At 37.3% G+C, this 14,557-nt stretch overlaps 1 protein-coding gene across 2 annotated transcripts in view; it reads right to left on the bottom strand.

Moving 5' to 3' along the window:
* LOC126240361 (lysosomal alpha-mannosidase-like) overlaps positions 1-14,557 on the bottom strand; it is a 253,628-nt gene that overhangs the window by 181,679 nt on the left and 57,392 nt on the right. For both annotated transcript variants that reach the window (XR_007545366.1, XM_049947919.1), the window contains exon 5: positions 1,398-1,603. Coding sequence is in view for 1 of the 2 variants with exons in the window: in XM_049947919.1 (XP_049803876.1) it covers positions 1,398-1,603 (206 nt within the window). In the remaining variant the exon portion in view is untranslated. The remainder of the gene's footprint in view (positions 1-1,397; positions 1,604-14,557) is intronic.

Below are 14,557 nucleotides of genomic sequence, written 5' to 3'. Positions count from 1 at the left end.
ACAAAATGATTTTTAAAGTGGAATTTTATATGCACATGATATAGAGTGGTCTCAGATTAGTTATTGCAATTATCAATGTGCATTAATGGGGACAGTAAAACACAAAGAATAATCAGTACTCCGTCAGTGACTCAGCAACACTGCCACATGGTAGTAAGAGTCAGGCCAGGCCAGGCAGTGCTATCGCTGCTGGATTACAATTTATTTTTCATGTTTTAAAGTCCCTCTTAATACATACTGATAAGACAAATATCACATTAGACTAGTTGGAGACTATTCTATTGAATGGTCACTTCAGAGTCCACTGAGTAATTTGTCATATTTAGTCAAACAGATCTTGGCCCAAGAAAATTGTGATGTATACAAGATCCCATGCCAGCGTTGGAAATTTTTTATTGGGCAGACATGTTACACTGTGCAAGTATGCTGTGTTGAACACCATCAGTCTACACATATGGCCAAACCTGATAAATCAGCGGTAGTGGAACATTGCCAGAACATGAGATATCACATGTTTTATGAGAATAATTATTCTGGGATTGTGTTTTTAAGGAGGACACACATTCTCACATTGCAACATCTTATCAACTGGGATGTCAGTTTTCAACTGAGCTTGGCTTGTAATCCAGCATTGGTTGCCATTAAATTAAAACAGGAGAGACAAAATCCTCAAATTTATGACCAAGCACAGTACACTGCAGACAGTTAGTTCAGCTTCTAGCCACAGGAGCATCTGGCAGCACTGTCATTGTCCACTAAAGATAAGTGGAAGGCTACCAGGAGGTGTGGGATTTGAGCACTGCTTCCATCCAACTGTGAGCATATCTTAGAACATGCATAGTTCCTGGTCCTGATCTGACAACAATTTTGATGCCATCACATGATTATCACCAGTCGCATCTTACAGCAGTGACAACAGCACCTACCACTAGCTGAAGACATGGAACAGTTGTTTCGATGAAATGCTGTGGGACTTGTGCAATATTATCTGGTGGCAAACCCAATAAATGTGTTTGCAGCCCATCTGGAGCCAAACTGTCATGGGCTAAGTAAATTGTTTCCATTTAAATGTGAGATTATTATTCAGCACACTGCTTTTTTCAGCATTTTTGAAAGTAAGCTGGGTGATAATTATTTAAGGCTTAATTTTAAACTTTCTTATAAAGAGTATTAACCAATTATTTGGTGACATTGATGCTAAATAAATACAAATACAATGCAGTTAATCTTCCTCTTAAGTATTGGTGTTGTCCACATATAAAATAAGCATCCTTACTTACTATTTATGCCCACTCCACTTGTGAACAGAACAGTAATAGTGTGATACAGTGAATGCATGTGTGATCAGTACAGCATATTTCTATAATACGGGCAAAGATGTAGGTGTATGAACTTACCTAGGTTAACACTCCCTTGCCAAATCATTTGTGTGGTTTTTGTAGCAAAGCGATTATTGAGGTCTTGGTAATCAGCTCTTGCAAAGAACAAGCCATCATATCCGAACTGGCTGAACAGGGATGCCATTTCCCGAGAATGTCCAAATGGGTCAATCTGCCATCCTACATGAGGACGACCACAGGCTCCAAATGTGTCATTCAGTTTTCTGAGAAATGGTTATATTAATTAAGATCCTCTTAATATGTTAACACAAGTTTACAAAGTCTTGAGGAATGGCATAGATGAATCAGAGACAGTTGCCCATAAATGACATGGATTACATAAAAACCACTCCTATTCCTGTGTTAAAATAAAATATATCCATCCTTTCTGGGTGCACTTCATTCTAAACACTGTGGCTTATTCATTAGTGATAATGTTGTTACACAGTATTTTTGTTTCATTATGCCCTCATGAACACTGAACATTGCCAAGGTGAGATGGCTTGCATGTCATTACTACACAGACAGCCACACCATAGGTGCAACCAAATTGGATGGGTATCTGTAAAGACATGACGCAAATATAGGGTTCCTGAAAATTGGCAGCACCCTTTTGAGCAGCTGCAGAGGCAACAGCATGGTGACTTACCAATCTCTCCTTGTAACATTATCCAACATGGCTCTCTGATGTTGGTATTAAAAATGGTTGAAAGCAAGGACAAACTACAGCATTTATGTTTCCCAAAACTGTGTAGCTCTACTGTATGGCTTAATGATGATAGCAGCCTTTTAAGTAAAATATTACAGGGGTAAAATAGTCCCCCACTTGAATATCCAGAAAGGGACTACTTATGGGGATGTTGTCATCAGGAGAAATAAAATTAGCAGTCTACTGGTTTCATGTACTGTACAGATAGTTTAGCAAATTGAAAAAGAGGGCTGGATAGATTGAAACTAGATGTGGTGGGAATTAGTTAAGGGCGTTGGCTGGAAGCACTGGACTTCTAGTCAGGTTAGTGGAGGGTTATCAACACAAAAGCAATGCATGAGTAGTTCTTAGTTAGAAAAGAATTTCTAATAAAGAGAAATTTGTTAACATCAAAGATAACTTTAATTTTTAGGAAGTCTTAAGATATCTGTATGGAGAGTAGCCTTGTACTGAAGTGAAACATGGACATAAACAGTTGAGACAAAAACAGAATAGAAGCTTTTCAATTAATGTGGTGCTGCAGAAGAATTCTGAAAATTAGATGAGTAGACTGAATAAATAACGATCAAAAGACGAGATTGGTTGATGGGACACATCCTGGAGCATCAAGGAATCATCAAGTTGATATTGGAACAAGGCATGGAAGGAAAAAATTGTAGAGGGAGACCAATGCTTGAGCACAGGAAGCAGGTTCAAAGGGATGGAGGCTGCAACAGCTAATGCAGAGTCAAAGGAGCCTGCACACATTATACTCTTGTGGAGAGCTGCATCAAACCAGTCTTAGGGATGAAATCTACAACATGTCATTTAAAACTACCTGATAAGCTTATTTTAGGTTAAGATTAGTCCACCTTTGTCAAATGAGCAAAATATTAGGGGGGGGGGGGGAATTCATAAAATTACTATACTACAAAAAGATATATATTTTTTGTTTATGTGAATACATGGTATCATAATTTGTTCTGTTGTGCTGTTGAGTAAATGTCATTTTTTGTAAATTATTTTTGATTTAATTTTCTATGTTTCGATCTTAGTATGACTATATATTTACTGATGTACATTGGAACAATGTTAACTGAGTGCAGTTGTCTTGCATGTGTGTGGCGGGAAGGAACGAAGGAGAACTGTAAAGTTTTCTCGAGCTGCATTCAAACGGAATGTATTTCACTGAGTGAACATTGTAAATTTATGGTAGCAAAGCATCTAGAACTATGAAATATGAAAATTATGTGTGAATCTGTTTTTCGTCTATGTTATTTCAAGCAAAATGTCAACCTACAGGGTTTTCCAGACCTAAAAGAGAACCTGGTTTGCAGACAGAAGAAATTCAAACAACAGATTAAAGGGGATCATTAAAAAACAAGATGAGTATTTTTTTGTTAAAACTATCACTAGAGCTGGCCAACAATATTTTATCTCCATAATCATTTATTACAATTAATGGTCTTCCAATTGTACGTAACAAAGGAGGTCATTAAAGTGGTGCCATTGTGACCAGAATACTTATACATTTGGATTTTTGACAGAGTTTATGTTTCAGGTGCCCAAAAAGTATAGAATTGTGTTGCAAAGTGAAATGATTTTAAACCAAATACAATTTTACATACTACATGTGGAGGAGTTTTGGAATGATGCAACACTATGGACATACATGGTTGTAAAAGGTTGAAGAGCTATTACCAAAGTTAACACTACCTACCCAATCCAGAACAATAATAAGTTAAGTACCATACCAATTAAAACATATATTTTTGTATTTTTTCAGTGCAGTGTTGTGTGAACATTTTGACCAGTTTTTTCTTGCATTGATAATTTATGAACAAATTTACAAAAAATGGATTGTGATCAGAACAATGAAATAAATATGCCGAACCTACCAGCTTAACTAGTGATGTTTCAGGATGTATTAGATAACAGTCAATCTAAACAGTTAAATGAAATCAGTGCAGACTCAGGATTTTTTAACAGTAGCATGTTAGATTCGAGTCCAGACCATGAGAAACAAGTACAGTTGCATGTAAGTGAAACAATGCTGGGTGAAAAAAGCAAACAGTTAAATGTACAAGACATGTTTACTGCATTAATGTAGTCAATGGAAAAAAATAGTGAAAAACTTGAAAAAAATCTGTCATCAATGGAAAAAATTTGTGAAAAAACTTGAAACGTCAATAGTTTCAGAATGTAATCTCATTAGAGCAGAGCTTAATGCACAAATTTCTAATGTTAAAAAAGTCTTAATTGGTGGTTTTCTCAAGTGAAAGCTACAGATGAACATGTGAAAAAAGTAGAGGGGTGAGTAGAGGCTTCAGAGTCCAAAATACAATTTTTTGAGACAAAAATAGGGGAAGTGGACAAGGATCTCAGATGTGAGATAGGTGCTGTTAAATGTGAATGTGAAATGTTGAAGTTAGAGGTAAAGATGCTGTTGGAGACACTAGTAAACAAGCCACAACCTTTATAAATAAGCTACATGAAAAAATAGACAGTGTTGCCTCAGATGTAGATGAAAAAGTTCAGAAGATAGCCGAGATAACAGACTCAAATGTGTTAGACTTACATAGTGATGTCACTATTATCAAAAAACAAGGACAACAGTTACAAGATGGGGCTTATCTAAAAACAGTCTGTAATGTAGGACACCCAAGCTATCCTACTATGCCACTTCCCTGGTGACAAACATTTTCATCGAGTTGATTTTATACAACATTTCTGTGATAGCTTTCCCCCTGGTATGAGTGATGAATTAAAAATTAAGTTCATTAAAAGATCAATAGAAGGGGAAGCCTTGCCATGGCCCAACCGACTCGACTGTAGCAATTTATCCATGGATGAACTTGAAAAGTGTTCCTTGAAGAAGTTTTGCTCTGACACTGAACAGGCAAAGATAAAGAGTGACTTTTTAAATGGTCTGATAACTGGAAGCAGAGAGGGGGTATGAAAGAGTTTTGCAAAGACCAGATCATGAAACTTGCACACTTAGACCAACCTTTTGGTGAAGTAACTCAAATACATGCACTTACGAGAAGGCCACCAGAAAGAATTCAAATGGGGTTAGCTTACGGGCCACATGATTCTGTAGACCAGTTCCTAAAATATGTAGAAAAGTTGGACAGGGCATATAACAGGCTTGGCCAACATAGTACTGATTTCAGGAGGCCAAACTGGAGTAACCACAATCATAATAGAAATACTAATAGCAATGACAGTTTTAACTAAGAACATAACAACAACATGTTGGGGAGGAATGACAAGAATCCAAATAATTTCAGAAATAATCAGTATGTAGGACCAAACCATAGGGACCATCAATTCCTATTCCTGTCATCATTTCTGTTCCTAGAATTTCTATTCTCATAAAAATGAGAAGAGAAATTCTGGGAACAGGAACGGTGATAGGAATTTGGAAAACAGAGGTGGACAGTGGACTAATAATAAGCAGTCCCCCCCACATGTGAGAGTTAATGACAGTAGAGGTGACAGGTTAAACTGAAACCCTCTCGGTTGTCGGAAACAATGGTGAACATTCATTTTGGGCAGTAAACAGAAACATAAAACCTATAAAACACTTATTATGTAAAATTCAGAGAGTTAATACTTATCTGATTGTTTTTATGCGTACAAAAGTAATACGGGAGGATGTGATCACATCAAGCAACTCTACGGGGAGGAAGTGATGGAATGTATTCGAAGATTCGACAAGTTACGTGAAAGAAGAGCGAGGCTGCTGAGCTCGTTGATATTCTTATTAAGTTGCAGAGACAAGGGCATTATTCCAACGTTTGCCAAAATTGTGCATTTCATAAATACCACTACTGCAAACAATATCAAACGTAAAGCAAGCATGGCTTTGGTGAGAGAAAGGATTCGTTTTACTCGGCGTGAATTGGATTCTGTGTCAAAGGACATGTTCCACATACATTTGGAATTGGCAGCAAGACTATCTTCTCTGTCGTGGGACTGGGTGGATGGTGTGACATGGGCTAAAGCAAACTGGAGCCATGATAAAGCTGTGACGAGGCAAACTGCCAAGATTGACAGACTTTCTAAACAGATGCAGCAGGAAGTTCCAACTCGACGATCTGTTATTAATTTGACAGAGAAAACTTTAGATGACGCGACTGTGTCTGTGCTAGCAAAAGGACTGAATTTTGCTCCCACACCTGTTTCACCGCCACTAGTGGATTTCATCAGTGCCATCGAAGAAGCTGTACGCCGTCTTGATACAGATGAAGCGGAGGAAGTTCGTCGAGAGTCTTGCCGTGTATTGACCAGGGGTGCACCAATGAAGAATAACATCTCGCCCACGGAGAGGATAGCCCTCCGTAACTTACGAGCAGATGTGGATACAGTAGTCTTAAAATCTGACAAAGGAAACGCTACTGTCCTCATACCAAGGGATGACTATATTAATAAAATCAATGTTTTATTATGTGATTCAACGTATCGCAAAATCGATAAGGATCCCACGAGTCGAGTAGTGCGAAAAACAGCAGAACTTTTATCAAATAGTTCTCTACCGAAGGAGGTCATCAAGAGACTGAAACCAAACAGTTCAGTTCCACCTAGGCTATATGGACTGCCTAAGATCCACAAGGAAAATGTGCCATTACGTCCAATTGTGAGTAACATTGGAGCAGCCACCTACGACCTAGCAAAATTCTTGGCATCTTTGCTCAAACCAATGATAGGCAAGTGTGCACATCACATAAAGAATTCTGGTGATTTTATCAGTCGACTTCAGTCACTACAACTGCAAAGTAGTGATTTATTGGTCAGTTTTGATGTGGTTTCACTGTTCACAAAGGTGCCTTTGGTGGACTCACTACACCTCATTGGCAATATGTTTGGTGCAGACATTACAGCGTTGTTTGAGCACACTCTCTCCTCTACATATTTTATATTTAACAACGAATTTTACGAACAATCTGATGGTGTCGCCATGGGGAGTCCTTTGTCTCCCCTGGTAGCCAATCTTTTTATGGAGGATTTTGAGGCGAGAGCACTCGACTCTGCCACTTTTAAACCGACAGTATTTTGGCGGTACGTTGATGACACTTTTATAGTGTGGCCTCATGGTCTGGACCGTCTCCAAGAATTTTTACGTCACATGAACTCCATACATGAAAACATAAAGTTTACCATGGAGATAGAGAGAGATGGTTGTCTGCCATTTTTAGACGTCTTGGTGCGACGGAAGAGTGATGGCACACTTGGTCACTCGGTGTACAGAAAGCCCACTCATACAGACCTGTATCTACAAGCTACTAGTTGCCACCATCCAGCACAAACAATGGGCGTTCTCAAAACCTTGGTCCACCGTGCCCATACTATCTCTGACGCCGACAGTCTTCAAGCGGAACTGGAACACCTGCAAAAAGTATTTTTGAAGAATGGCTTTTCACCTAGGCAAGTGAACAGAGTGATGAAGACCTACAAACGACGGAACAAGGAAGAGGAAGAGGCCTTCAGGTCGACTGTTTATCTACCATTTATTGGGAATATTTCTTCACAGATAGGGAGAATATTGAGAAAGTATCAAGTGAGAGTCATCTTTCGCCCTCCTTCCAAAATTTCATCACTGGTGGGATCCGTTAAAGACGACCTGGGCCTGCGTAAACCAGGTGTTTACAAAATTCCGTGTGAATGCGGCAAATCATATATAGGGCAAACAACACGAACTGTGCAGGAACGCATTGTGGAACACCAACGGCATACTCGCCTTCTCCAACCCACCAAGTCCGCAATCGCCGAACATTGTATTTCCACAGACCATTCCATGAATTACAACGACACAAAAATTTTAGCCCATACATCCAACTTTTGGAGCTCGATTATCAATGAAGCTGTGGAAATAAGATTGTCTGACAACGAGACTCTCATCAATCGAGATAGCGGTTATCAGCTGAACTCTGCTTGGAATCCTGTTATAGAGAAACTTCGTAGTCGACGTAGTTATCTGCATAAAGATGGAAATCGACCTGACACCGATACGCCAGGCTTTCACAGTGGAGGGCGCGAGGCGCAGCGCACGGAGCCGTTATGAACGCGCGCACTGAGCGGCGCATGCGCAATGTCACCTCAGAAGGCTTTAAATAGCGGAGCTCAGCGCGTACTCGCCAGTCAGTGGCATTCACCTGAAGATGGCCAGAAGACTGTGCACCGAAATATCGTGGCAGGAAGTTACTGATATCCGGCAGTTCTCCCGTGTTTTTATGGAACAATACGGGAGGATGTTTTTCTGATTTTAGTAAAAAAATAAAATAAAATAAAAAAGTTTTTCAATTATTCCAAAGTGGTAAGGTAATGTAATTTTACAGTATGTAAAAGTATATCAAATTATATCTAAAAACAAAGATGATGTGACTTACCAAACGAAAGCGCTGGCATGTTGATAGACACACAAACAAACACAAACATCCACACAAAATTCAAGCTTTCGCAACCAACAGTTGCTTCATCATTGTGTCTGTGTATGTGCGGATGGATATGTATGTGTGTGCAAGTGTATACCTGTCCTTGTTTCCCCCTAAGGTAAGTCTTTCCGCTCCCAGGATTGGAATGACTCCTTACCCTCTCTCTTAAAACCCACATCCTTTCGTCTTTCCCTCTCCTTCCCTCTTTCCTGATGAAGCAACTGTTGGTTGCGAATGCTTGAATTTTGTGTGTATGTTCATGTTTGTTTGTGTGTCTATCAACATGCCAGCGCTTTCATTTAGTAAGTCACATCATCTTTGTTTTTAGATATATTTTTCCCACGTGGAATGTTTCCCTCTATTATATTAGTATATCAAATTATGTTGAGTACCCTGAGTAACTAGTAAACATGTGCATGTAAAAGGTTACATAATTCCAGGAGTAATGAGATTAGTACACGGAGTAAACACAATTTTTGATAAATTTTGAGGAAGCATGTGGGATAAGATAAGATACTTTATTGTCACATAATATGTTTTTATACAATCATTCGATTGAGAACATTGGTGACTCATCAGTCTTTAACCTCAGTTGTTACAGTATTTTCTACAGAGTGGTCCATTGATAGTGACCGAGCCAAATATCTCACGAAATAAGCATCAAACAAAAAAAAACTACAAAGAATGAAATTCGTCTAGCTTGAAGGGGGATACCAGATGGCACTACGGTTGGCCCGCTAGATGGTGCTGCCATAGGTCAAAAGGATAACAACTGCGTTTTTTAAAATAGGAACCCCTATTTTTTATCACATATTCATGTAGTATTTAAATAAATATGAATGTTTTAGTTGGACCACTTTGTTCGCTTTGTGATAGATGGTGCTGTAATAGTCACAAATGTATAAGTACGTGGTATCACATAACATTCCACCAGTGCAGATGGTATTTGCTTCGTGAAACATTACCCATGTTAAAATGGACCATTTATCAGTTGCAGAAAAGGTCTGAGGAGGATGTTCGGGTCGGTTTCACCAAACAACATTCCCATTTTACAGTGGTTCATTTATTCATCTCTTTACCCAAACAAGGCTTAGACAGAACTGGATGGCAGAACTGTACAAAGATAATGTTTAGTTTAGTTCGACATCAAGACATGCAAGGCAGAATTTTAGATCGAATAGCACTTCGCTGATGAAGCGTTGCCAGGTTTATTATTATTTTATTTTTTTGAAACCAGCTAGTAATTTGGGACATTACAATATCTATTGCTACTTCCAATGAGATTTTGTCAGCAGCTGTTATCAATATGCTGGTGCCATCAGCAAATAAGATTAGTTTTCCCAATTTAATAAAGTCATTTATATCATCAATATAAAGGAGGAACAGTAGAGGTCCTAGGACAGAACTTTGTGGCACTCCGTACTTTATTTTTGATTTACTGGAGACATGTGTTGTTGTCATAACATTTCCTTGTACTGAAATGTCACCATGCCTTAAAACCACCACTTGCTGCCTGTTTTCTAGGTAAGATCTTATCCACTGATTTGGGATTCCTCGGACACCATTTTGATCTAATTTGTGAATGAGGAAGTCATGGTCAATTATGTTGAAAGCTTTTGAAAGGTCCAGAAAGATACCAGTAGCATCTTTTCTGTCATCCAGTGCTTTAAGCACAGCTTCTATGTACTCATACATTGCTGTTGTTGTGGACTTTGATTTACTGAATCCATGTTGATTTGCTGAGAGTAATGAATTTTTTGTAATGTAGCTTAGTAGTCTATTGTAGAAAATTTTCTCAAATATTTTGGAGAAAACAATGAGTTGGGATACTGGGCAATAATTATGTACATTTTCAGAGGCCCCCTTTTTTGAGCAGTGGAGTTACTTTAGCTGTTTTTAGGCTATTGGGAAAGATGCCACTTGATAAGGAGTTGTTTAATATATATATTACAGGTTTTAATACATTATCAGATGACTTTTTTAAAGACATAGTCTGGCACACCTTCCACTCCACATGAATATTTGTTTTTGAGTGACCTTGTTATTTGTTTCAACTCTGTTTCCATGACTGTTTGAAGGAACATAGACTTCACACTAGCATTTAAATAATTTGGTAGGCATGTAGGTCCATCATCATACTGATTTTCGAATAACTGCTTCACTATATTAGTAAAGTACATGTTAAACTTTTCATCTACCTCTTTTGGATCTGATTGTCTGTTATTTTCAATTTGAAGAGAGATATTTTGTGAAGTTGTCTGTTCTGTACCAGTTTCTGCTCTAATAACCTTCCATACAGCTTTCATTTTATTGTTTGCATTTGAGATGTACTCATCATTTTTTTGTTTTTTGGCTTCTTTTATTACCTTGCTGAATATTTCGTTGTATTTTTTCACACAATTTCTGAATTCTGGAGTAGTATTTCTGTGCTTAATAAGACAGTGAAGAATTTTTTTCTTTCTGCTGGAAGTTATAATGCCTTTCATTACCCAACATTTATTTTTTACTATCTTAATCCTCCTTTCTTTCATTGGAAATGCTATATGAAAGTAGTGAAGGTATACAGTGTGGAAACTGTTAAACATGCTATTTACTTCAGTTTTACTAAAGACATCGCCCCATGTTTCCCTTGACAGCATAAAATTAAGCACTCTAATGTTGTCATCACTGAAGTCTCTTTGTTCAACTATTTTAGCTTTTGGTCCAAACTTAGTGTCTGATTTCAGTTCAATAGACAGGAGTTGAGCTTCATGGTCACTGTAACCCATATTTATAACATTAGTGTTATAATTTAGGTCACATAGTCTTATAAAAACTTGGTCAACTGCAGTTTTACTATCGGCACTAATTCTAGTTGGAGAATTGACTGTGTGTTTGAAAGCAAAACTATTGACTATATTTAACATTTCAATTCTATGATTTGAATCTTGTAAAAAATCTACATTTACATCTCCACAAATAACCACTTTCTTTCTCTCACACTTTATAAAATTTAGCAGCCTTTCAAAATTTTTAATGAAAATTTTCCAGTCCCCAGACCTATATAGTGTTACAACCAAAATATTAACATCTGTCAAATCAACAACACACAGCTCAAAGGCTTGTCTCTTGCCAAGCTTTGAAAATTTTCTACTGCAGTAAATTTTAAATAATCTTTTACAAAACTAGCTGCTCCACCACATTTACTATTGCTTCTACAATAACAACTGGCAAACTTGTTACCCGGAATCACAGTTGACATAATCTGGTCTTTGTCTAACCAGTGTTCAGTTACAAATAGAATATTAATTTTTAGTTCAAGATTTACTACTTCAAAAAGACCACTCATCACTCAAAATCACACAATACACAGCTATGATACAAGACATAAGTTGTACGTACATGTTCAAAGTGCCAACACAAAATTATTTCAAAATGGGCTTATCCATCCTAGTATCAAACAATACAATGCCTTACCAGATACCATTAAACACATACAAAATATTGGTCACTTCAAATCTAAATTGAAGTCGTACTTGGTTGATCACTGCTTTTACACAGTAAAAATTTTTCTGTGTTAACCCAAAGTAGTCTCATTCAGAACAACATTTGTATTTTAACTCTCTGTATATAGTGTAACAACATTTATTTTAAGTATTCATCATTAATTGATATATTAATGTGTGCTATTATGTACAAATATAATAGAGGGAAACATTCCACGTGGGAAAAATATATCTAAAAACAAAGATGATGTAACCTACCAAACGAAAGTGTTGGTATGTTGATAGACACACAAACAAACACAAACACACACACAAAATTCAAGCTTTCGCAACCCATGGTTGCTTCATCAGGAAAGAGGGAAGGAGAGGGAAAGACGAAAGGATGTGGGTTTTAAGGGAGAGGGTAAGGAGGCCTTTACAAATGTCTGCTTTTGTCTGTGTATGTGCGGATGGATATGTGTGTGTGTGTGTGTGTGTGTGTGTGTGTGTGTGTGTGTGTGCGAGTGTATACCTGTCCTTTTTTCCCCCCAAGGGTAAGTCTTTCCGCTCCCAGGATTGGAATGACTCCTTACCCTCTCACTTAAAACCCACATCCTTTCGTCTTTCCCTCTCCTTCCCTCTTTCCTGATGAAGAAACCATGGGTTGCGAAAGCTTGAATTTTCTGTGTGTGTTTGTGTTTGTTTGTGTGTCTATCAACATACCAATGCTTTCGTTTATTATGAACAAAAGTATATTATATGTAAAACTGTTAATATTAACATAAAAATCCAAATATCTCTTGCACATTGTGCAGCTGTAGATGAAAATGGATCAATATATCAAAATCAATAAATCAGTCCATCCTTCATTGGGTGAAAAAGATAGAAGTATAAAGGTGTGAGATCTTGGCTGGGCTGGGCTATGCTGTAGGATGGATCCTAGTGGGCACACTCCAACTTGTGGATGAATGTGTCAGTTCTACCAACAGTCGCTCAGATGTGCAGTGAGATGTTTTCAGATTTTTCTAATTCCCCTTTTATCCTTTCAACACAGAATTTTTGTTCCATAATGACTTAAGGGTGAGGCCAACCTCTGACCTTTTTTTTTTTTTAAAAAGTAACATCCTGTGCACATTTTTAATTTATATTAATTCTTTCTAGAAGTTTTAGCTGCAAAGTTCCTTATCTGACATTTCAAACTTGAGGTTCCCCTCACATTGTCTTGTAATACAACATTTTCATTATTACAGTTTACACCAGATGGTGGAACTCAGAGTGTTCCAAAAGTGGTCATGTCTACAGTAAAAGATTGAGGATTAAGCTACTATTGTGTAGTTTCCTTGTTTTAAAAAATGTAGGTAAATACTGTTATGTTAGCAGTGGAGTAAAGGAGCTGAACAATTTACCAGGGGATAAGCTAAGCCCTGCATCACTAAATTTAAGTACCTGGTCCAAAAGTGACAAAACAGCATAGATATGGACACTACGCAAAATTTAGTTTTTTATTAAATTATTGTATAATAATACTAGGTAGGTACATAATGTGAATATGTCATGAAAAAAGTCATATTCACCACTGTGACATCAGTCATATTTTGTGAACAAATACAAATCGTCTTACCTAATATTTATTCGGTTCAGTTACTTATTTCCAGTAGGTCATCTACATTGATATTGTTCGCAAAATTAAGGTAGTACCTAAGCAATAAACTGTGTATTTGGAATTGTTATGTTCTCTATAAAGAATCAGATACAGTAAACTATTACTTTCTTCCCTCCAAACTGATTAGCATATGAGCAATGTGACACTGTGGTTAATTCACTGGATTCGTATTCAAGATGAGTAGCCATGCGCATTTCCAGGCTTCTATGACTCTCCTAAACTGTTTAAGACAAATCCTAAGGTGGTTCCTTTGGAAAAGAACATAGCTAATATCCTTCCTCATCTTCATCCAAACCAAACTTATGCTGCACCTGTAGTGACCTGGTTATTGATAGGATGTAAACTTTAATCTTTCTTACTTACCAGAAACACTATGAGTAACACTGAAGTAAATATCTAAACTAAACAGAATGCAATGATATTTTCATCAAACAACAATGAGAAATTTTTCTCTCTTTGGAAGGCTAAACCCTGGAGATCAGCACTAGAAGTAAGACAATTTTGTACTGCATAACTGATTTCAGAATAAGTGGAAATATGAACCAACAGACAGAATGATAATATACTTCTTAAGCTAATACATGAGCAATGGCATAAATGACACTGGAAGACCTCAGGAAGGATGAGAGTAGCTCTCTGGACAAAACTGTAACAGGTATTTTGCCTATACCTTGAAGTAAAGGATTAGAATCATATTCTGTTTAATTACCTATGCATGTTTTCTTTTGAATATGTTACAGTATCACACAACATGTATGCTACATCTCTTAGGTCTCTGGTGTAAAATTATATGGACACCTCACATTAAGATAAACTTTATAAATTTGCTTGGTCCTCTAGTGCCTATGAATCTCATTTTTAACACTCAGTAAGACTATAAGAGACTTAATTGGATATGACTGAAAATATGCCCAGGAAAATGATAAAAT

The sequence above is a fragment of the Schistocerca nitens genome, chromosome 1 (genome assembly GCF_023898315.1).
Source record: "Schistocerca nitens isolate TAMUIC-IGC-003100 chromosome 1, iqSchNite1.1, whole genome shotgun sequence".
In the NCBI taxonomy this organism is placed as follows: Eukaryota; Metazoa; Arthropoda; class Insecta; order Orthoptera; family Acrididae; genus Schistocerca; species Schistocerca nitens.
The sequence above is the reverse complement of the archived record's forward strand: the minus strand, read 5'-3'. Positions and strand labels throughout refer to the sequence as shown.